Source organism: Mustelus asterias, chromosome 5, assembly GCF_964213995.1.
Source record: "Mustelus asterias chromosome 5, sMusAst1.hap1.1, whole genome shotgun sequence".
NCBI classification, from domain to species: Eukaryota; Metazoa; Chordata; class Chondrichthyes; order Carcharhiniformes; family Triakidae; genus Mustelus; species Mustelus asterias.
Window position 1 is genome coordinate 142,347,615 of NC_135805.1, and position 25,327 is coordinate 142,372,941.

At 46.0% G+C, this 25,327-nt stretch overlaps 1 protein-coding gene across 2 annotated transcripts in view; it reads right to left on the minus strand.

Moving 5' to 3' along the window:
- Positions 1-1,228: 1,228 nt before the first annotated feature.
- Positions 1,229-25,327, minus strand: part of LOC144493860 (potassium voltage-gated channel subfamily KQT member 5-like) — a 281,576-nt gene continuing 257,477 nt past the window's right edge. For both annotated transcript variants that reach the window (XM_078213434.1, XM_078213433.1), the window contains exons 8-15: positions 21,073-21,161; positions 15,790-15,816; positions 14,385-14,441; positions 10,837-11,060; positions 8,952-9,057; positions 7,426-7,557; positions 4,887-5,013; positions 1,229-3,639 (exon numbers count right to left, since the gene is read on the minus strand). In XM_078213434.1, the coding sequence (XP_078069560.1) occupies positions 2,797-3,639; positions 4,887-5,013; positions 7,426-7,557; positions 8,952-9,057; positions 10,837-11,060; positions 14,385-14,441; positions 15,790-15,816; positions 21,073-21,161 (1,605 nt within the window). In that variant the 3' untranslated portion in view covers positions 1,229-2,796. The remainder of the gene's footprint in view (positions 3,640-4,886; positions 5,014-7,425; positions 7,558-8,951; positions 9,058-10,836; positions 11,061-14,384; positions 14,442-15,789; positions 15,817-21,072; positions 21,162-25,327) is intronic.

Consider the following 25,327-nt stretch of genomic DNA (forward strand, 5'->3'; position numbering starts at 1 on the left):
AGCAGGATTAGGCTACTGAGTTGGACAATCAGCCATGATCATAATGAATGGCGGAGCAGGCTTGAAGGGCCAAATGGCCTCCTCCTGCTCCTATCTTCTATGTTTCTATGTAATTAGGTTTACATTAACACTGCAATGAAGTTTAGGTGAAAATCCCCTTGTCAGCACACTCTGGCACCTGTTTGGGTACACTGAGGGAGAATTTAGCATGGTACATGCGCCTAGCTAGCACATCTTTTGGACTGTGGGAGGAAACCGGAGCACCCAGAGGAAACCCACCCAGACAGGGGGAGAACGTGCAAACTCCACACAGACAGTGGCCCGAGCTGGGAATCGAACCCAGGTTCCTGGCGCTGTGAAGCAGCAGTTCTAACCACTGTGCCACTGTGGGAGACTTCAATTATCCTCTGAGGGTGGGGAAAAAATGTAAAGGGCAAAGGTGGAAGAAATTCCTCAAACCTGTACAAGAGAATTTACACCAATCAGTGTGCATTTCCAGCCTAACAAGGAATGAAGCTGCAGGGGAGGTGATGGTCCAGTGGTATTATCGCTAGACTATGAATCCAGAAACACAGCTAATGTTCTAATGTGGACCCGGGTTCGAATCCCACCATGGCAGATGATGGAATTTGAATTCAATACAAAAAATATCTGGAATTAAGAATCTACTGATGACCATGAAACCATTGGGATCCTGGGTTTTATAAAGACAGGCACTGGGTAGAAATGCTAAGAAATTAAACTAAATCTCTATAAGCACTGGTTAGGCATCAGTTGGAATGTTGCGTCCAATTCTGGGCACCATGCTTTAGGAAGAATGTCAGGCCCTTGCAGTAGATATAGAGAAAATAAAATTGAATGATACTGGGGAAGTGGGATTTCAGTTATGCGGGAAGACTGGAGAGGCTGGGGCTATTCTGCTTGGATTAAAGATTGAATAGAAGTTGTCAGAATGATAAAGGGTTTTGGACGGTAGTGAGAAACTGTTTCCACTGGCAGGAGGGTCATTAACCCGAAGACACAAGTTTAGGATAATTTAGGCAAAGCAAGCAGTTGAGATGAGGTAACCCTGTCTGACAGGGTGGTGCAAGTAGATTCAAGATTATCTTTCTTAAGGGAGTTGGACAAATAGCATCATAGAATCCATACAGTGCAGAAGGAGGCTATTCGGCCCATCAAGCCCGCACTGACATCAATCCCACCCAAGCCCTATCCCCGTAACCCCATGTATTTACCCTGCTAACTCCCCAACACACAATTTATCATGGCCAATCAACCTAATCTGCACATCTTTTGGACTGTGGGAGGAAACCGGAGCACCTGGAGGAAACCCACGCAGACACTGGGAGAATGTGCAAACTCCATACGGTCATTTTGATTTGATTTGATTTATTATTAGTCACCTGAGGCTGGAGTTGAACCCAGGTCCCTGGCGCTGTGAGGCAGCAGTGCCAACCACTGTGCCACCATGAAGGGAATCACTGACATGGTTATGGGGAAAGATTTGGACTGATTGGATATCTCTCACAAGGGAATGACAGGCCAAACAGTCCCCTTCCAAAGATTCTATGTTCAGCAATATGATCAATTGTGCTTCATGGCAGCACCTGGGTCCACCAGCTAGGCTGTTCAACATGGTGACACAGTGGTTAGCACTGCTGCCTCACAGCACCAGGGACCCGCGTTCAATTCCGGCCTTGGGTCACTATCTGTGTGGAGATTGCATGTTCTCCCCATGTCTGCGTGGGTTTCCTCCGGGTGTTCCGGTTTCCTCCCACAGTCCAAGGATGTGCGGGTTGGGTGGATTGGCCATGCTAAAATTGACCCTTAGTGTCAGGGGATTAGCAGGGTAAATATGTGGGGTTACAGGGATAGGGCCTGGGTGGACTGTGGTCGGTACAGACTAGATGGGCTGAATGGCCTCCTTCTGCATTGTAGAAATTCTAGGGATGGCATCATAACAACTAATCAGTACAAATATCAGAATCAATAGATTCACAAAATGATATACAAAGCATTTTAGAATAAGTGTTGTTCCGGTGCTGCATCCATATTTCATTCTGCTGGAGAACAGCTGATCAAAAGTTGCGTCTTTTCCAAAGGGGCAGAATACTGAATTCACTTTTCACCCTGCAACACACTCAGACTTCCAGTTCATGTTACTCTTGTGTCTCACAGATAGTTCTCATGCCTTTTGCAGCGAGGGAACAACTTGAAACGAGAATGTGGCTTTAAGCTAAAAAAGAAATCGCTGCTCAGCAGTTTTCAAAATATATAGAAATTAACTTCCAAAACAGTGGCAAATAAACAAATTGGAAAGGAGATTGATGTGTTTGCCTTGTGACAGACACACTGATCTATGTACCTCAAAGGTAGCTGAGAATATTTCTGATGTAAACAAGAATCTACACCTGGATAAAATGAGAAGGTTTGACTGGAGGTGCAATGCTACTGTACACACATGCTGTATCTAACAGTGGTTTGAATTGTTTAGACTCCTGAATACATGGGTACTCTGGTACGTCCTCAAGTGACTTCAATGCCCATTCCCCACAAGGACAATTCCTGCTTTATCTGCAGAATCAGGCTGTTTTGTTAGTAGCTGAAATCATTTCTAATTTATCATGCACTTTTCATGCAACGAAGTCATAACCGCTCCCACGAGTGCCTTTCTGATTTGTTCAGCTCTCATGCGTTTGAAAGTTTCCCAAGTTGTCTCGTCCTCAGAGAGACAGTCCATGTACGGGCACAGCTCAGACGCTGAAGCAATATTTGAAAGGGAGGTTTCTTTCGTTGTCATTTTAGTCGGACGTGAGATCGGCTCAAGGGGCCTGATGGTTCCTCGGCTGGCCCGCTGTGTTGGGGGGTCCTGGCGACACCCGCCCCCGGGGAGAGGGTGGCTTCGAGCATCTCTGCGCCAACCTCCTGGTCTCTTACCAAAGGCGGCACGTCTGCCAAGTCAGAGCAGTGCTCTTTGCCCACCTTGTGGCTGCTGCCAGTGAACGGCACCCTCAGTTTGTGTGTGCACTGGATCAGGTTTTGCACAGACACCGAGTGTTCCAAGGGTTTTTCCGTCAGCGAGCAAACCTTGACCAGGGATTCGTTCTCCGCACTCTGGCTTCTCCTCCACGGCGCCTCCTGGATGATGTTAGCGTCCGCCACTTGAATGGCAAGAGGACAGGAGGTGGCATCAGAAGCAATCTCCTCTGTGGCGGCAGGGACAACCTGGAGAGGCCTTGCCCTGCAGAAGCTCTGAAAGGATGGCAGCTGTCGTGTTGGCACCGCCACCTTGGCAGACTGAACCGTTTGATTTACCGCGGACATTCTGGGTCTGTCGCTCTCACTCCTTGGAGCAAGCGGAGCTTGCCTGGCTGGGCTGATGGTGCAGTTAGCGGGAGCACTTGGATTATTTATTGATAGGGTCTGCTGTAATCCCCTGGTACTCGTGGATCTGGACATGCAGCCATTGAATGGTACTGAGCCAGGCCCATCCACAGGACTTTGGTAATCAGATGTCTGGTCGAACTCAAACACAGGCATCTGCAGTGAGGCAAGTGTCAGCGTGGAGACAGAGCCCTTGTGCAGACACTGTCTGTAGATTTCTAGAAGGCAGTCCAGCTTCGATTCAATCGATTGTACCTGTAAAAATAAACGTCAGAGTCTCAGTGTCAGTATATCACTGCCTACACTAACGTCATGACTTCCACAGTGTGACCCCTGACCCGGATTAGTGACTGGGATAATCGATGGATTAAACTCCAAATGGGGAGGCCATGGCCCAGTGGTATTGTCACTAAACTATCAATCCAGAAACTCAGCTAATGTTCTGGAGACCGGGGTTCGAATCCCGCCATGGCAGCTGGAGGAATTTGAATTCAATAAAAAAAGTCTGGAATTCCGAATCTGCGGATGACCATTGTCAATTGTCGGAAAAACCCATCTGGTTCACTAATATGCTTTAGGGAAGGAAATCTGCCATCCTTACATAGTCTGGCCTACATGTGACTCCAGAGCCACAGCAATGTGGTTGACTCTCAACTGCCCCTTGGATAACAAATGCTGGCCAGCCAGTGACACCCATGTCCCATGAATGAATGAAACTCCAAACATCCAGGTGAAAAATTGGGATAATCGATGGATTGGACTCCAAACATCCAAATTAGAGACTGAGATAATCGATGGATTAAACCCTCCAAACATCCAGATAAGTGGCATAGAAACATAAAAGATGGGAGCAGGAGGAGGCCATTTGGCCCTTCGAGCCTGCTCCACAATTCATTATGATCATGTCTGATCATCCAACTCAATACCCTGATCCCGCCTTCCCCCACAATATCCTTTGATCCTCTTTGTCCCCATCTCTAATTTGGATGTTCGGAGGTTAATCCATCCAGCTATATCTAAATCCTTGTTGAAAACATATGATGTGTTGGCCACAACACATATTCCACAGGCTCGCCACTCTCTGGGTGAAGAAATTTCTCCTTATCTTAGTCCTAAAAGGTTTATTTGCATCCTTAGACTATGACCCCTAGTTCTGGACACCCCCACCATTGGGGACATCCTTCCTGCATCTACCCCTTCTGGTCCAGTTCAAATGTTACAGGTTTCTATGAGATCTCCGAGTCATTCTTCTAAACTCCAGTGAATACAATCCCAATCGACTCAATCCCTTCTCACATGTCAGTCCCACTGGGATAATCGATTGATTAAACTCCAAAAATCCAAATTACAGATTGGGATAATGGATGCAATCCAACCCACCCTGCATAAAAGAAATGATGTAATTACAGAGCGATCACTTTGATTATATTCTTCCTTATCATTGAGGGGAGTTTCTCATTGGGAACTGAACGGAATAATTTCCAAAGACTCATTGCTCTTACCTGTTTTTCAACATTGACGACCCGTCCCATCATGCTGAGGTCATCAGTGACATTAATGTCAGGTGGGACTTTTTCGCGTGACCGCTTGTCTGATGTGACCTGTCCTCTCCCAAGCATGTGATCCACACTGCATCAAATAAGATAAAGAAAATTCACAACATTCATGTGAACACTGGGAAATTATTCTTTCAGTGATGGCTGATTGCAATGGACTGTAACTATTGAATCGTACACCTTGTAATGCTGGATCACTGAAGGAGCCACTCATCGGGAAACCAGATCTTAAAGGGCTGAAACATTTAAACTACAATGATCCAAAAATCCGAAGCCACAGCTTAAACATCAGGATCCACCTTAGCGTCACTCCAGCATGGATCACCAAAGTTCACTGGATCAATTGAGTATGCCTGGTGTGGATAGAACCATGAAGCTAGAAGCAGGAGTAGCTCATTCAACAATTCGAGCCTGCTCTGCCATTCGTTGTGATCATGGCTGATCATCAAATTCAATATCCTGATCTCCCCCTTCCCTTGATCCCTTTAGCCCCAAGAGCTACATCTAATTTCTTCTTGAAATCAGGCAACATTTTGGCCTCAACTAATTTCTGTGGTAGTGAATTTCATGGATTCATAACTCTTTGAGTGAAGACATTTCTTCTCCTGTCTGTTCTAAAAGATTTAACCCTTATCCTTCAACTATGGCCCCTTGTTCTGGAATCCTCCACCATTGGGAACATTTTTTCTGAATCTACCCTGTCAGAATTTTATAAGTTTCCATGAGATTCTCTCTCACTCTTCTAAACTCCAGTGAATATAATCCTAACTGACTCAATCTCTCCTCATAAAACAGACATGCCATCCCAGGAATCAGCCTGGTAAACTTTTACTGCACTCCCTCTATAGCAAGGACATCCTTGGATCACCCGCCCCCCCCACTCCCCCAAATTGGCCTGGCCTCCTTAGCACTGCCTGATGCCCAGTGGAGAGTGCCAAGGTGCCCTCTGGGCATGGGCACTTTGCCCCTTGGGCAGTGCCAGGGGGTACAGGCTGGCACTGGCAGGGTGCCCATACCCAGGGCCACCCTCCCACCGCCTGACCCCCCATGGGGACTCCGATTGCGCCCCTTTCACTCCAGTGGGGAACTAGCCTGAACCCCGCTGGAGTGAAATTGTACTGGCGGAGTGGGATATGCTTCAGTCCCGGGCCCGCTTATCACATTTAAATAACATTAAAATAAGATTTAAATCACTTACCTGCTGTTCCCGCTGGTTTCCAGCGTGGTCTCGACCACGTCGGATATCCAATGCTTGGAGATGTGCGTGCGGTGGGAACGTGTGCATGAATTCCGTGAATCAGCCTATACGTGATTCTCCCGACCCGACGCGCTAACAAATTAGCATGGCGCGATGGGGAATCGCCCCTATAGAATCCCTACAGTACAGAAGGAGGCCATTTGGCCCATCGAGCCTACACCAACAACAATCGCACCCAAGTCATACGCCCACGTATTTACCCTGCTAATCTCCCTGACACTGAGGGACAATTCAGCCTGGCCTATCAACCCAACCCACACATTTTTAGACTGTGGGAGGAAACCGGAGCACCCAGAGGAAACCCACGCAGAGACGTGGAGAATGTACAAACTCTGCACAGTCACCCAAGGCCGGAATTGAACCTGGGGCCAGGAGCTGTGAGGCAGCAGTACTGACCATGGTGCCACCGTGCTGCCCTAGTACATCAAGGAAAGGGAGTTTATTTGACTGTTCCATTTCAAATGGAGTCCATTGAGACATGCAAGGGAAGTATCATTGGTGCATTGTCTATGCCAATGCCTTTACCAATCAGAGTCCACTTGCCAACCAATCAGCATTCTGCTCTCGTATAGTATAAAGTTGTTGCTTCCCCTGACATTGGTATTCTTCCAATTGTCCTGATGAGTCAAAGACAAAAAACTTCGACAAAGTATCTTTTTCAGCAATATTCAAGTTCTGTACAGCACTACTAAATAACTGTTTATATATTACATTCACTAATCCACCGTTAGCTCCAAAGTCCATTACATACTCTGAAAAACTCATCTGATATGTAAATATGATTTCTCTTTCAGAAATCAATGCTGACTCAGCCTGACTAAAGCACAGCAGGTGGCACAGTGGTTTGCACTGCTGCCTCACAGCACCAGGGAACCGGGTTCGATTCCCAGCTTGAGTCACTGTCTGTGCAGAGTCTGCATGTTCTCCCCGTGTCTGCGTGGGTTTCCTCCGTGTGCTCCGGTTTCCTCCCACAGTCCGAAAGACGTGCTGGTTAGGTGCATTGACCATGCTAAATTCTCCCCCAGTGTCCCTGAATAGGCGCCAGAGTGTGGCGACTAGGGGATTTTCACAGTAACTTCATTGCAATGTTAATGTAAGCTGACTTGTGACACTGATAAATAGGCTTTAAATTACTGCGTGTGTTGGAATCTGAAACAAAAGTAGAAAATGCTGGAGAATCTCAGCAGGTCTGACCGTGTCTGTGGACATCCTAGTGTCCAGACTCACCGTGACTGCAGGCTCTTGATCCGACAGAGCATGTCCAAATGTCCAGCCGAATATTGCTCGATCACATCCTTCACATCGTACGGACGGAGAGTCTCCTTGAACTTCCTCTTTGCCACATGAAACTTCACAATCCTGGAATGTGCCATGGGAATTGCATCAGTTGTCATTTTCCCACTGCGTGATCGACTATTAAATTAGAATTATTTTTCCCCAGATATAATCCCCTGGATCTGATCACAAGCAAGGGCTGCGAGTCACAAACTAACACTATGTGAATTCACCTCAAACTAAAGCCGATACAGAAACACTTTAAACTTTGGTTTATCATTGAAGGGGAGCTGAGTTGATTGCGTTCATTATATAGTATGGCCAAATAAATAATCTTACACCCTAACACAGAACCACAATCATGGAGAGCTCAGTAGGAATAAGGATCTGTAATAGATAGAAAAAGTTCATCCTAGGGTGGGGCACAATGGCACAGTGGTTAGCATCGCGGCCTCACAGCGCCAGGGACCTGGGTTCAATTCCGGCCTTGGGTCTGCTGAGTCTGCACATTCTCCCGGAGTCTGCGTGGGTTTTCTCTGGGTGCTCCGGTTTCCTCCCACAGTCCAAAGGTTTGCAGGTTAGGTGGATTAGCCATGCTAAATTGTCCCTTAGACTCCAAAGATGTGCAGGTTAGGTGGATTGGTCATGCTAAATTGCTCCTTTTTGTCCAAAAATGTGTAGGTTAGGGAGATTGGTATTGCTAAATTGCCCCTTATTGTCCAAAGGTGTGTAGGTTAAATGGGGATCGGCCAGAAGGGAAGCTCTGTGTGGGATGCCCTTTCGGAGAGTCGATGCAGACTCAATGGGCAGAATGGCCTCTTTCTGCACCGTAGGGATTCTATGGTAGTGTTCATTCCATACAATAATATTGGAGTTGTTGACTAATCACAGCAGAACTCTCTGTCGGTGAGTGCACAGCAGACATGAGGTGAGGAAAAGCCCAGCGATGGGAAGCAACTTGTTATCCTCTACATTATTCCATCCTGTCAGAATTCCAGCATCTCCCAACCCAGCACACCACGTTCTTGAGAATATGATGGCATAGAGGGACTGTCGCTGGTTCAGTAATCTGGGTGAATTCCCCACGGAGCTGGGTTCAAATCTCACCACGGCGGCTGGTGGAATTTGAATTCAGTTAATACCTCTAGAATATAAAGCACGACTCGGTAATGGTGATCACTACGACTTCCAACGATTATCATCAAAACCCATCTGATTCACAAATGTGCATATCTGGTCTGTGTGATTCCAGACCCCCAGCAGTGTGGTTGACTCTTAACTGCCCTCTGAAGCACAGTAACTTTGTTGCAGTGTTAATGTAAGCCAACTTGTGAATCAAATATTAAGCCACTCAGTTCAAGGGCCATTAGGGATGGGAAACAAATGGTGGCCCAGCCAGTGACACCCACAACTCGTGAATGAATTAAATAAAATAAAAATTGTTAAAAATCCCAAAGGAGTCCCCTGTAAGACTTCACCTGATTGCCCTGATCACAGTCTTGAGAACCGGCGTGAGTTCCTCCATGGAGAGCTCACAGGTACCTGCTCGCTCATCAAAACCTTCATCCGTGCCCATAGCAGCATCTGCGAGAATTGAACAAAAAGCTTGTTTAGTTGCTACGTGAAGGAATGAGATGCAAGTCCCTTAGGTTGGAACGGTTTCAATTCCCCGCTTTGCTAACTCATTAACCCAAAGGTAGACTTTTCACTGGGTGAATCCAATCCTTTAGAAATTTCAGTGTAAATCATGAATCAGCACGGTGGCACAGTGGTTAGCACTGCTGCCTCACAGCGCCAGGGACCCGGGTTCAATTCCAGCCTTGGGTCACTGTCTGTGTGGAGTTTGCACCTTCTCCTCGTGTCTGCATGGGTTTCCTCCGGGTGCTCCGGTTTCCTCCCACAGTCCAAAGATGTGTGGGTTAGGTTGATTGGCCATGCTAAACTGACCCTAGTGTCAGGGGGATTAGCAGGGTAAATATGTGGGGTCATGGGAATAGAGACTGGGTGCAGACTCGATGGGCTGAATGGCCTCCTTCTGTGCTGTGGGATTCTATGATTTTATGAGTCCCCCAGAAAGAGGGCAGATGATAAGTTATAGGGTCACCTTGCCCAGGTCATGGGGTCAGAGGGTCACCCTTCCCAGGTCATAGGAACATAAGAATTAGGTGCAATATAGGCAATTCAGTCCTTTAAGCCTGCTCCGCCATTCAATCAGATCATGGCTGATCTCTCCCTGGTCTCAAATCCACCTCCCCGCCTGTTCCCCATATCCCCCCAACCTGTCTTTTCTTTATCAGAAATAAATCTATCCCCTTCTTGAAACCAGTTAATGGTTCAGACTCCACCGTGTTGTGGGGCAGTGAGTTCCACAATTCACCACCCTCTGTGAGAAGTGGTTCCTCCTCAGTTTTGAATCTACTGCCTCACAGGGTAATGTTCTGGGTCCTAGGGTCACCTTTCTTGGGTCATGAGGTCACAGGGTCACCTTCCCCAGGTCACAGGATTACCTTCCCCAGGTCACGGGGTCACCTTCCAGGTTACGGGGGTCACCTTCAAACACCCAAGCCTGCCTGATGAAGGAGGGAAATTTGGCATGTCAGCTATGACTCTTACCAACCTTTACAAATGCACCATAGAAAGCATTCTTTCCGGATGTATCAGAGCTTGGTATGGCTCCTGCTCTGCCCAAGACCACACGAAACAAGTGTCGTGAACGTAGCCCAGTCCATCACGCCAACCAGCCTCCCTTCCATTGACTCTGTCTACACTTCCCGCTGCCTCGGAAAAGCAGCCAGCATAATTAAGGACCCCACGCACCCTGGACATTCTCTCTTCCACCTTCTTCCATCGGGAAAAAGATACAAAAGTCTGAGGTCAGGTACCAACCGACTCAAGAACAGCTTCTTCCAAGCTGTCAGACTTTTGAATGGACTTACCTCGCATTAAGTTGATCTTTCTCTTCACCCTAGCTATGACTGTAACACTACATTCTGCACTCTCTCCTTTCCTTCTCTATGAACGGTACGTTTTGTCTGTATAGCGCGGAAGAAACAATACTTTTCACTGTATGTTAATACATGTGACAATAATAAAACAAATCAAATCAAAGGGTCTGTGGATGACACAACCAATGGTGACTGGGTCTCTGATATTCCTGGGACCTTTTCCCTGGCTCATCGCTGCCCTCCTCCTCCCCAGCACCACGCCCATCCCTCCCCACATTCCTCCCTCTCAGTGCCCCCTCTGTTGCTCAGCAACCTAACAGAGTGTCAGAGAGCCTGTCTGTGCCAAAACCGGTCGGCTGGTGACCTGAATTGGGAAGTTTTGGGAGAGTACAAGGCATTACCATGGAGTCTCCCTCACCGTCTGTAGCTCCCCGTGACTGACAGCTCTTGGAACGGAGGGAAGGTCGGAATCGAGTGCGGTCGTTGAAACTCCAGCTCTTCTGCACCTTGCCGGGACTGCGTTCGGTTGTTTGATCATTGCCCGGTGAGCGGCAGTCTGTCACTATCGAGGCCTGTCTGCCCTTAACACCTTGACCCCTGGGGCTGGTCATTCGGACACGCTCCTTAAAACTTAATTTGTGGCTAAACAAAATCAAAGCCAGAAGGAGACAGAATATTATTTCTATATTTGAAACGCAGCTGGTCACTTCAACCTCATATCATTCCCTCAGTGACAGTCACTCACTGAGAGCAATTTCACATCTCCCCATTTAATCCGCTCAAATGTCAGCCAGCTTTCTCATCCGAGAGAGAAAAGGGAGCAGGGTCCCTCCAAGTGAGGGCCGAGAGACCCAGAGTAAAGGAGGGAATGGGGACAGAGAGAGAGAGAGAGAGACAGAGTAAAGGAGGGAACAGAAAGAGAGACACACAGAGTAAAGGAGGGAATGAGAAAGACACAGAGTAAAGAGGGAACAGAGAGACACACAGAGTTAAGGAAGGAATGAGAGAGACATAAAGAGGGAACAGAGAGACAGAGACACACAGAGTAAAGAGGGAACAGAGAGAGAGTCAAACAGAATAAAGGAGGGAATGAGAGAGACATAAAGAGGGAACAGAGAGAGAGACACACACAGAGTAAAGAGGGAACAGAGGGAGAGAGACACACAGAGTAAAGAGGGAATGAGAGAGACAGAGAGTAAAGAGGGAACAGGAAGAGAGAGACAAACAGAATAAAGGAGGGAATGAGAGAGACATAAAGAGGGAACAGAGAGACAGAGACACACAGAGTAAAGAGGGAACAGAGAGAGAGTCAAACAGAATAAAGGAGGGAATGAGAGAGACATAAAGAGGGAACAGAGAGAGAGAGACACACAGAGTAAAGAGGGAACAGAGGGAGAGAGACACACAGAGTAAAGAGGGAATGAGAGAGACAGAGAGTAAAGAGGGAACAGGAAGAGAGAGACAAACAGAATAAAGGAGGGAATGAGAGAGACATAGAGTAAAGAGGGAACAGAGAGAGAGAGACAAACAGAATAAGGGAGGGAACAGAGAGAGAGACGCACAGAGGAGAGGGAATGGAGAGAGAGAGACACACAGTAAAGAGGGAATGGAGAGAGAGCGAGACAATGGAAAGGAGGGAGGAGTGAAGGAGAGACACAGGATAAAGGAAGAACAGAGAGACACAGAGTGGAATGATATTGCTGACTCAAATGCTGATCTAAAAAGTGGTCATACAACATCGAGTGAAAGCTGGGCTAAATATAGCCCTGTAAGATTTCCAATCACATCGGGAGAACCGGTAGAAAGGAAGCAAATTAATGTCACATTTTAGACATATAACCGTCTGCTCACAGTTGATTGGAAAAGGAGATCAACAAGCAACAGTGACCGTGGAGCTCAGACTGAAGATTAGCACAGGGAAAGTGAAGGGGGAAGTTAGAAGAATGGTTTCAGACAGTACATTATTAGACAGTAGGGCTGAGTCAGCCAGAGAGTGGGGCAGTGTGTAAAGGGGAATTGAGTAAGCATTGCACACAACGTTTGTTGGTGTTCTGATGTTTACTGAGAAGTGGGACCCTTTTTTGTAGCAAAGTTCTTGAGCTGTCCATTTCTCGAGCTTCAAACATGAACAGCGAATGGGAACCTGATGATAAAATCCAATGCATTTCATGCTGTATGCAGAACATGCAGAATGCACAAAGGTTAGACAGGTTAGTACAACTAAACCATACAAGGCATTGGTGAGGCCGCACCTGGGGTATTGCGCACAGTTTTGGTCCCCGTATTTGAGGAAAGATGTAGTGGCATTGGAGGCAGTTCAGAGGAGGTTCACTAGATTGATTCCAGAGATGAGGGGTTTATCGTGTGAAGAGTGATTGAACAGTTTAGGCCGATACTCTCTGGAATTTAGAGGAATGAGGGGAGATCAAATTGAGGTATATTAGATGATAAAAGGATGGATAAAGTAGACATGGGTCGGATGCTTACTCTGGTGGGGCATTCTAGGACGAGAGGTCATTGTCTTAGGAAAAAGGGTAGCAATTTAAAACAGAGTTGAGGAGAAACTACCAACGGGTTGTGAATCTGTGGAATTTGCTACCCCAAAGTGGATGCTGAGACAGTGAGTAAATTTAAGGAGGAGTTAGACAGATTTTTAATTGGTAATGGGTTGAAGGGTTATGGGGAGAAGGCAGGAAAATGGGGATGAGGAGCGTATCAGCAATGATTGAGTGGCGGAGCGGACTCAATGGGCCAAATGGCCTAATTCTGCTCCTATATCTGATGAACTTATGAATTTATAAACTCTCACGCTCTCCGTATGCAGCCAGTGGTGTGATCCATTGATATTCTTGGGGAACGTCCCCAGCAATTATTGAAGAGCTCCCAGTGAGATACCATTCTGACATATTGAGCCTGATTTTGCTGAATGGATGCTGAATGATGCTATGTATCTGTTCATTATACTTGCTTGCAGATTTTCTGCGGGGTTTTGTATTGTAACTTGCAGTGATCAGAAAATCATTTCGACAAAGTATCATCTGCAGGGATCAGGGACCTGCATGAACAGGGCAAGCAACGGTATCTCCTTAACCATTAAAGAATCAGGACTGAGCAGCGCAGAGTGTAAACCAGGAAGTGTAAGTTAGAACAGGTAATTCAATACCAAATCATGCACAGAAAGCAAAACAAATGGGATTAGGAAGCGAGAAAGGAAGAGTTCATGTAAAAAATCTTCAATAATAATTCAAATCTGAAGGAATGAGGCTCCACATTTGCAAAGGTCAATTTTCAGTGCCAGGCACAGTATCTGGCAGCAACTAAGATCTATCACAGCATTAAAATTGCACTAATTGGACAAGCAGTAGCTTTTTAACGGCACATTTTGTGGGTATCTATCATGCAAGTGCAGCAACTTCATAACAGCACCTGTATTTCAATGCCGAGAGTCTCGGTGAGATATTGTGAAGCCGAAGCTTCCAGAGGAGCAAGGAAACTTAGGCAGCAACCTCCTGATTTCCGCATTTAACTGTATGCGTGCAGTGGCTGCAAGTTCCTGTCAGATTTAAACTTTAACAGCAAAGCGCATCACCGTTCCTCTTGTTGCAAAATCAGGGCCAATCGCCTTCCTGTCACGGCTGGAATGGATTTAATAATGTAACAATCTGACAGAGCATGGATCAATAACTGGGGGAGCCTCTTAGCAAACTCTGCATTGAAGAGATTGCAAGCACCAAGGGCCATGCTAAGACACCGCAGTGACCAGGGAATCCACTCAATATCTGCAGGCAACCGAGCAAGGCAACGGGGGCAAAAGAAAGGAAGGGAGGCAAAAACAAGCAGGGGAAATAATACTGGAAATGGTTAAAGGATCCAGGAAGCCCTGTGTGAAAGGAGAGGAGGGAAGAAGTGACCATGCAGCTGCTGTTAGTGACATTCCCACAAACCATGAGTGCAGATGCTGGATACCTATGTTTCCTGGACGTGTATATCCTGAAGAGCTTCTGTTTATTATTAAAAAGCTTACTAGGAAGTGAGGGGAGATAGAGCAGGATTTTAAACACTGATCAATGCACACCTACAGAAATCAGTAACTCCAACAGCTTGAGTGAAAACATCTAATAGCGAGCTCCTACTATTAAGCAATGGTTCATATGCAGTGCGTGCCTGGGGTGGAAGCTTCTCTCCTAGCTATGGGCGCTAAGAGGCTGTACCACATTGTGGCTAATGTTTTCTATTTCACCTCCAGCGACTAATTTCCAGTAAACCCTTCAACTCTCACCAGAGATATCATCAGGAGTTTCTGATTAGAATCCAAAAGCAGGGATGTATTGCTGAGGCTTTATAAGGCTCTGGTCAGATCCCATTTGGAACATTGTTTGGAGCTGCTTTGGGATATTTTTCTACCTTAAAGGCTTTGGATTCTATTCACTGGAGTTTGGAAGAGTGCGAGGGGATCTCATAGAAACTTATAAAATTCTAACAGGCTTAGACAGGGTGGAAAGAATGTTCCTGATAGTGGGAGAGTCCAGAACGAGGGGTCATAGATTGAGGATAAGGGTTGAACCTTTTCGAAATAAGGTGAGAAGAAATTTCTTCACCCAGAGGATGGCGAACGTGTGGAACTCACTAACACAGAAAGTAGTTGAGACCAAAACGTTGTGTGATTTCAAGAAGAAATTAGATGTAGCTCCTGGGGCTAAAGGGATCACGGGATATGCAGGGAGAAGGAGGAATCAGGATATTGAATTTGAAATCAGCCATGATCAAAATGAATGGCGGAGCAGGCTTGAAGGGCCGAATGGCCTATTCCTGCTTCTAGTATCTATGACACTTATTGATGACAGGCCCTGGTGAAGTGTCAATCATTCTAGGGAGAAATGCTGCTCCTTCTACTTTCAGCATTGCTCTAGGGAGTTAGGATTACCCCATCAGATTAGTCAGGATCTCATTGAATGGCTGCGTAGGCCCAGTTCCTGCATCTTATGGCCACCAGTGGGTACATTAGATCAGCTCCAGGCATTGGGGTAAAGTCCAAGGGACACCAAGTCTGTCTGCATCCCCGCAGTGAATTAGTTCCAGGGACAAATCTGTGATAAGGTGGTTACGTTTAGATTTTACTTAAAGAAGATTTGCAGGTTTTAGAAAGATGGGGAGCATGTAAACAGATGCAGAACTGCCCAGATTGTGATTTCTTTGCGTGATCTCAATACAGAATCTGTTTTCAAGTCATATTCCCCACCGGTGGCAATCATTAACATGGGGGATTCTCCGTGCTGGTTCACAGCGAGATCGAAGGAGCTGAGAATGTGATTATTAACAGCGGATCTTTACACAGTCTGCACAATTTGGGAAGAAACGGGAATGAACAAACCTGCTGAACGTTTCTCCTTGGTCTTTTCTTCGGTGTTAGTTGGTGAAAGGAAACGAGAGTCAGACAGAAAGTATCGGTCATCAGAATGAGTGATCAATGATTAAATAAGTAAACACACTGCAAATCTCATTCCGAATAGCAGCCACTTCCTCATTCACACTGCCAGAGTACAGCATCAAGGATGATCTAAATAGCACAGATGTTAAAAAGGGCAAAGCAGAGAGCAAAGCTGCCAGTTCTGACAATAAGTCATCCAGACTCGAAACATTGGCTCCATTCTCTCTCCACAGCCGCTGTCAGACCTGCTGAGATTTTCCAGTGTTTTCCTGTTTCAGATTCCAGCATCCGCAGTAATTTGCGTTGATCCCACTCCACTGACTCTGCTCCTCCCTCCCATTCCCTCTGATTTTCATTGTCCTCACCTCTCTCCCATCCCACCTGCTTTCCTTCCCCTTCTTCCCCCTGGCTCTCCTCTGCTGGACAGTTGTGTAAAATCCGTCCCCACCCCTCCCAGCTCTTCTCCCCAAGCCTTCTCACCACTCCTCCTCCCTCAGGGTGTGAGTCCCACTTGACTGTACGTGTTTACTCCTATTCCTATGATCCCTCCCCTCCAATTGCCTTCGTCAACTCTCAGTGAACTCAAACACATTTAGAGAGAGGCAAACCAAAGAGAGAGTTTAGACGCCACATCGGACAGGATCCAGTCACATTCTGTGCCTCATTGAGTGCTGAGATTTACGCATCTTGTGCTGTGATGTGTGAATCCTTTACTCTTCAAAGGCTTAACTTTATTTCTATAAAACTGAGCAGAGAGGAAGGCTGGGATGCTGGGCTGGGCTCAGGGAGGCAATCACTCCCATTAAACACTCACAGTCCAGGTACAGTTTGGGTTTGATACAGAGTAAAGTTTCCTTTATATTCTCCATTCAAACATTCGTGGGGAAATACAGCATGGATTACACGCAGACTCTAACTCCCTTTACACTCTCATTAAATACTCCCAGGGCAGTTGCCACAGGCGGTAAATACAGAGTGAAGCTCCCGCTGCAATGTGCCCTTAAACACCCAGGGCAGGTACAACATGAGTTTGAGATTGAGTAAAATTCCATCTACACTGTGCAGCCAAGCACTCCCAAGGCAGGTACAGTGTCCCGTTGCTAAATGGGATTGATTTCCAACTGAGAAATTTGGCATGTCCAAAACAACTACAATCATAGAAAACATCCTTTTCGGATGTACCACGGCTTGGTATGGCTCCTGCTCTGATCAAGACTGCAAGAAACTACAAAGGGTCATGAATGAAGCCCAGTCCATCACTCAAACCAGCCTCCCATCCATTGACTCTGTCTATACTTCCCGCTGCCTTGGAAAAGCAGCCAGCATAATCAAGGACTCCACACATCCCGGGCATTCTCTCTTCCACCTTCTTCCGTCAGGAAAAAGATACAAATGTCTGCGATCACGTACCAACCGATTCAAGAACAGCTTCTTCCCTGCTGCCAGCAGACCTTTGAATGGACCTCCCTTGTATTAAGTTGACCTTTCTCTACACCTTAGCTATGACTTGAACACTACATTCTGCACCCTCTCCTTTCCTTCACCCCGATGTACTCTATGAACGGTATGCATTGTCTGTGTAGCGCAATAGTTTTCACTGTATCCCAATATATGTGACAATAATAAACCAAATCAAATTGAAAGGAATGAGTGGAGTGAACCTTCTCTGAACTACTTCTAATGGCAATTATATTGTTTTTGAAGTAGGGAGTTCCAAACTGTACAAAGTACTCCAGATGTGGTCTCATTAAGGTGCTGTCCAGCTGTGGCAGCTCTTCCCTACTTTTATAGTTGATTCCCTTTCCAGTAAATGGCAACATTCCATTTGCTTCCTAATCTCTTGTTGTACCTGCATACTGACTCTTTGTGATTCCTGTCCCACGGCACCCCAATCTCTCGATTGCAGCATTCTGCAGCCTCTCTCTACTTAAATAATCGACAGATTTCTCTTCTTCCTGCCAAAGGGGACAAGTTCACATCTTGTGAAGAATTGTCAGGTATGTCCTGTTCACTAAAAGTAGGGCAAATGCAACTTGGTCCATTACTTCCCCATTGGCCTCCTGTCAATTATCAACAGAGTGATGGAAAGTGTCACTGACAGCGCTGTCAAGGTCGGCACGGTGGCACAGTGGTTAGCACTGCTGCCTCACAGCGCCAGGGACCCGGGTTCAATTCCGGCCTCGGGTGACTGGCTGTGTGGAGTCTGCACATTCTCCCTGAGTCTGCACATTCCCCCTGTGTCTGCGTGGGTTTCCTCCGGGTGCTCCGGTTTCCTCCCACAGTCTGAAAGACTTGCTGGTTAGGTTGATTGGCCATGCTAAATTGACCCTAGTGTCAGGGGGATTAGCAGGGTAAATATGTGGGGTTAAGGGGACAGCACCTGGGTGGGATTGTGGTCAGTGCAGACTTAATGGGCCAAATGGCCTCCTCCTACACTGTAGGGATTTTGTGATTCTAAGCAACACTTACTCAGCAATAATCTACTCACAGATGCTCAGTTTGTCTTCTGCCAGGGCTACTCAGCTCCTGACCTCATTACAGCCTTCGTCTGGGTGCTCCGTTTTCCTCCCACAGTCTAAAGATGTGCAGGTTAGGTGAATTAACCATGCTAAATTGCCCCTTAGTGTCAGGGGACTAGTTAGGGTGAATGCATTGGGTTATGGAAATAGGGCCTGGGTGGTGTTGTGGTTGATGCAGACTTGATGGGCTGAATGGCCTCCTTCTGCACTGTGGAGATTCTATGGTTCATATATCTGTAGCAACCTTCCATCCATTATAATGTAGGAGTCGGGATATTTGCTGATGATTGCATAATGTTCAGCACCATTCCCGACTGCTCAGATACAGAAAGAGTGAATTCCAAATGCAGCGAGACCTGGACAACATTCAGCTTTAGGCTGGTAAGTGGCAAGCAGCAATAACATTCATGCCACACAAGTGCCAGGCATTGACCATCTCCAACAAGACAGAATCTAACCATCTCCCTTGACATTCAATGGCATTGGCATCACTGAATCTCCACATCCAGGAGGTTACCATTGACCAGGAACTGAACTGGGCTAGCTATTTAAATACTGTGGCTACAAGAGTAGGCCAAAGGCTGGGAATTCTGTGGAAGGTAAGTCAGCCCCTGACTTCCCAAATCCTGTCCACCATCAAGGGGTGTGATGGAATACTCTCCGCTTGACTTGGATGAGTGCAGCTCCAATAACACTCTAGAAACTTAACACCATCCAGACTAAAGCAGCCCATCTACCAGCTTTGACGGGGACACCCTCCCCCGCTGACACACAGTAGCAGCAGTGTGTACCATTTACAAGATGCACTGCAGCAACTCACCAAGGCTCCTTCAGCGGCCCATTCCAAACCCACTACCACCTAGAAGGACAAGGGCAGCAGTCACATGAGAACACCACCACCTGGAAGTTCCCCTCTAAGGCAAAATGGATTGAGTAAAACTAACACGATTAGAAAGGCTAAATTGGTTCGCATTCTATTCATTGGAGTTTGGAAGAGTGAGAGGGGATCTCATGGAAACTTATAAAATTCTAACAGGGTTAGACAGGGCAGATTCAGAAAGAATGTTCCCGATGGTGGGGGAGTCCAGAACTAAGGGGCATAGTTTGAGGATAAGGGGTAAACCTTTTAGAACTGAGGTGAGGAGAGATTTCTTTACCCAGAGAGTGGTGAATCTGTGGAATTCACTACCATGGAAAGCAGTTGAGGTCAAAACATTGTCTGATTTCAAGAAGAAATTAGATGTAGCTCTTGGGGCCAAAGGGGGATCAAGGGATACGGGGGGAAGGGGGATCAGGATAGTGAATTCAATGATCAGCCATGATCAAAATGAAGGGCTGAAAGGTATTCTGTGCAACACAATTGCAGTAAGAAGTCTCACAACACCAGGTTAAAGTCCAACAGGTTTATTTGGTCGCAAACGCAACTAGCTTTCGGAGCGCTGCTCCTTCGTTAGGTGAGTGGGAGCCATTATTGAATAACTTTATTTATACTTTCCAACAGAGGGGGCAGCAGAGAGCAGTATACAAAATTCTCAGGTGCAACAACATACACCATCCTGACTTGGAATTATATCACTCTTGCTGGATTAAAACAGTCCCCTCCTAACAGCACTCTTGGGGGTATCTACACTAGAGGGACTGCGGCAGCTCAAGAAGGTGGCTTATGTACCACCTTCTCAACAGCAATTAAGGTTCAACAAATGATGACCCTACCAACTATGCTCACATCCCTTGAGGGAAGAGAAACTGCCAGAGCGGGCACAGCCCAGGCTCAATAAAGGGTAAAGTTTCCTCTATACCGTCTCCATCAAATACTCCCAGTGCAGGTATGAAAGGGGTTAGACAATCAGAAAAGCTCCCTTTACACTATCCTGCCAAACACTCCCGGGATAGGTACAGCAACAGCTGGATATAGAGTAAAGCTTCCTTTACACTATCCTGTCAAACACTCCCGGGGTAGGTACAGCAACAGCTGGATATAGAGTAAAGCTTCCTTTACACTATCCTGTCAAACACTCCCGGGGTAGGTACAGCAACAAGCTGGATATAGAGTAAAGCTCCCTTTACAGGTACAGCACCTTAGATCCCACACAACCCCTGTGTATTATGGGCCACATGTAATGGCCTTTATTTACTGGACCGTGTGTTATGGCTGATGCGAGTAACTAAATTGAAGTGACTAACTGATGTGAAGACGTGAAATGCAGACAAGTGCGAATCAATTTGAATTATTGACAGCAGGTTTTATTTCCATGATTTTGCAGCGTTAAAACTCCCTTTGTTCGCTAAGGACGCAAATGTCTGAAACGTTGCTTTTCCACAATTTGCTGTAAATTATTTTTCTGGTAAAAGTGACTGGATCCCCTCAGTGGACAGTCTGTGATACTCTCAACAGCAGAGAAGGAAACAAATTCTAACTGTGTGAAATGATTCAAACATGCCAACATCAGCTGCCAGTTTGGTTCCTGCTTTGCAGAAATGCAAGGCCTTCAAATATGGCTTCCAGGTCGCCGTGGAAACCAATTCTCATCAGCCACATAACTGTGCCACACATACTACATGCAGATTTATCTTTTAAATATAAAAATGAGATCAAGCAAGGCTGGGAGGAGAGAAAAGGGAGGAACGAAACAGAAATGGAAAATATACGTGAGTGAAAATTATCCAAGTAAATGGTGCGTTCATGATCAAAGCACTTGATACATACCTGAGTGGAGATAGGACACTCTCATAGAATCGCCAGGTGGCTACCAGGTATGTCCGGCTCCCATCAGTGGAGTAAAAACGCCAAGCGGCCTAAAGTCAGAGGGGAGGAAGTTAAAGGGAAGGATAAAGTACAAAATGTCAGCATCAAAATCAGCAAATGAAATAGGTTCATACACCACAAGACATTCCCTTTTCTTTCAACTTTCTGTTTCAACGGGGGCAGGTGATGACACAGTGGTATTGTCATTGGGCTACATAAGAACATAAGAACTAGGAGCCAGAATAGGCCCATCTGGCCCCTCGAGCCTGCTCCGCCATTCAATAGGATCATGATGTGGAGATGCCGGCGTTGGACTGGGGTGGGCACAGTAAGAAGGCTCACAACACCAGGTTAAAGTCCAACAGGTTTATTTGATAGCACAAGTTTTCGGAGCACTGCCCCTTCATCAGGTGAGTAAAGAGGTAGGTTTTACAGACATGGCATATTTAGACAAACACACAGACTCCAGTTTCTACAAGGATGCAAGAAAGCAGACAAATTGTGTCTTTGTCTATATATGCCATGATTGTGAAACCTACCTCTCCACTCACCTGATGAAGGAGCAGCGCTCCGAAAGCTCGTGCTACCAAATAAAAGTCCTGTTGGACTTTAACCTGGTGTTGTGAGACTTCTTACTTTGCCCAATAAGATCATGGCTGATCATGGCTGATCTTTTTGTGGACTCAGCTCCACTTACCTTCCTGCTCATCATAAACCTTAATTCCTTTACTGTTCAAAAATATATCTATCTTTGCCTTAAAAACATTCAGTGAGATAGTCTCAACAGCTTCACTGGGCAGGGAATTCCACAGACTCACAACCCTTTGGGTGAAGAAGTTCCTCCTCAACTCAGTCCTAAATCTGCTCCCCCTTATTTTGAGGCCATGCCCCCTAGTTCTAGTTTCACCCGTCCATGGACACAACTTCCCTGCTTCTATCTTATCTATTCCTTTCGTAATTTTTTATGTTTCTATAAGATTGCCTCTCATTCTTCTAAATTCCGATGAGTATAGCCCCAGTCTACTCAGTCTCTCCTCATAAACCAACCCTCTCACCTCAGGAATCAACAGGTGAATCTCCTCTGCACCCCCTCCAGTGCCAGTACATCCTTTCTCAAGTAAGGAGACCAAAACTGTACACAGTACTCCAGGTGTGGCCTCACCAGCTCCAATCCCGATATCCAGGATAATACTCTGGGGACCTGGATTACCCAGTACTGGGTTCGAATCCCACCATGGCAGATGGTGAAGTTAGAATTCGATTAAAAAAATCTGGAATGAAGAGCCTGATGGATTACCACAAAACCTTTGTCGATTATCATAAAAACCCATCTGGTTCACTATAGTCCTTTCGGGAAGGAAATTTGCTTAAAGAGAGGCAATGACCTAGTGGTATTATTGCCAGAGTATTCATCCCGAAACTCAGCTAATGTTCTGGGGACCCGGGTTTGAATCCCACCACGGTAGATGGTGGAATTTGAATTCAATAAATATATTTGGAATTAAGACTCTACTATTATCCATGAAACCATTGTTGATTGTCAGAAATCCCATCTGGTTCACTAATGTCCTTTGGGAAAGAAATCTGCCGTCCTTACCTGGTCTGGCTTACATGTGACTCCAGAGCCACAGCAATGTGGTTGAATCTCAACTGCCCTCAGGATGGGCAAGAAATGCTGGCCAGCCAGCAATGCCCATAGCCCATGAATGAATAAAAATCCTTACCTGGTCTGGGCCTCTGAAATGGCTTAGCAAGCCACACAGCTCAAGGGCAATTAGTGCGGGCCTTGCCAGCATTACCCAAACCCCAGGAAAAATAAAGAAAGCTCAGTCCTGGGCCTGATCAAGGGTGTTTCATGGGGAGCGAAGGTGGGAGCCATTCAATCCAGTAAATTACTGCCAGATCCCAGTTCAACACATTCCAACAGAATATTAAAATATTGGAATCAGAATGCTGAGTTCAATTAAAATAATTGAAGAACAAGCATTTTAACAAATCATTAATTAGCTTATTTCAGTAGAGTATTTCAAATAATTATCCGATTCTCTGAAGGTTTTCAGTACAAGGACACACTCGACACAAGTACAAGAACAGGACCCATACCAGAAGATGGGATGATAATGAGTATAGAATGGGTGGCATGATGGCACAGTGATTAGCACTGCTGTCTCACAGCACCAGGGATCTGGGTTCGATTCCCGGCTTGGGTCACTGTCAGTGCGGAGTTTGCACATTCTGGGTTTCCTCTGGATGCTCCAGTTTCTTCCCACAGTCTAAAGATGTGCGGGTTAGGTGGATTGGCCATGCTAAATTGACCATTAGTGCCAGGGGGACTAGCTAGGGTAAATGCAGGGGATTATGGGAATAGGGCCTGGTTGGATTGTGGGCGGTGCAGACTCGATGGGCTGAATGGCCTCCTTCTGCACTGTATGATTCTATGATTCTATGATTCTATCCCCTTCACTGACTCTGCTAATGCTCTGCTTAATCAGCTCAATGGGACTTCTCTCCCACAAACAGCAAGTCATCCAAATGAGGTGTGCCGTTTAAGAGACATTGGGTGAGGTTTACACCACTGCCCCCCTCCCATCCACCTCACCTCTAGGAGGGGCTAGCAGTTGGGTGAGGGGCTGCGGTGCTGTGATAACTTTCATGAGGAATCACTGATTGACCTCCCTGTCGGACCTGTTGAATACGAGCTCCCTGGGGATTGGTGATTAACTCACTCGGTGTTGCGAAGTTGAGTAGAGTAATTGTAGATTGGTGTTTGTTAAATTGTAAAGTGCTAGGAAAAGCATTGAAAAGTCCCTTTAAAAGGTGGTGCTTTTTCTGTGCTTTAAAATAAAAAAAAACCACAAATACATATAGAGTACCCAAAATGAAACATTTGTATTGGAAGGCCAAACAGCAGAGTTACCAAGGCAACAAGCTTTCAGCCTTATGAATTAGTTGAATTCAACCTATCAATTTGAATTAGGCATTTAGATACCAAGAACCTATTAAATTTAAATCCGATGGTTTTGGCAACCTAGGACCAATCGTACTGTGGGCGATATTAATATGTCATCACAAGTATAAAAGGAAGGGGACAGTGCAACTGAGGGGGAGAGCAACTGCTCATAGCTATTAGCTCAAAGCCTCAACTGGCTAGCAAAGAAGAAAGAAGAATCAACAGAGAAGGCCCAGGATATTCCGGAAGGCACAAAACCCGGTTGTAATTTAGAGAGTGATCAAAATTCTATTTTTTTTGTTAACGAGTGGGAATTGTATTTATCCGAAGAGCATTCCATTAGAATCTGGTTGTTCAGTTCGTTAAGTTTATTTAACTTGTTCACTGTTAGTTAGATAAATAAATTGTTACTTGTTGATTTTAGAGTCAGTGTCAGGGAGTTATTTTGATTTAACCACTAAAAGTTGCTGAAGAGCAGATCGTACCACTTCACACTCACTTTTACAGATTATGAGGTGAGCTACTCCTCTTTGAGTGGTTAGGTGTTAGTTCTCAGAGTGGGGGGGGAGCTACCTCATAACACAGGTGGAGCTCATATACTAAGCCCTGTATAAAGCAAGCCCCTGAGTGGGTCCGTTACTCAATTGTCCCTGTTGGGATCAGTCTGTGCTTGTAGGAGGGAATTTAGAATAACGTGGGATTAAAAGACTAACAGATCCGGGTAGATTAGATTAGAGTGAATAGAGTATAGAGAAATTACAAAATGCCTGAAAAATAAGGAAGGTAAAGTAAGGAAGGCCCTGGGAGTGACTTAGGCACAAGCGAATGCCACAACCCTGTGAATCTGACCAGCCAGCTATGCATGGGCCCGCCCAGTGATGATCGGTCTTGTAATGTCTCTCATTGCTTCAGTGGGAATAACAACTACCCAACTCTCAATGGCATGTGTTGGATTTGCGGCGATTAGGCATACCCTTGGCTCCCTGCCAGTTGGAAGGGGTCATGTTACCTTGGATATGTAGTGCCATACATTTATCATTTTCCCGTCTTCCTTCTCTGAGGGCACGTCTACGTGGCATCATGGGAGCAGAGCCCCTCTCTGCCATCATGCTCCCCTGGTATGGGATCAGGAAGTTGGCACAAGAAAACGCTAACATATTCTCAGCCTTGGAAAAAACTGTCAATGATACATCCTCTGCCTTTGCTAAAAGTAATGATGAGATGGTTGCTGTATGCACCATGGTACTTCAGCATCGAACGGCACTA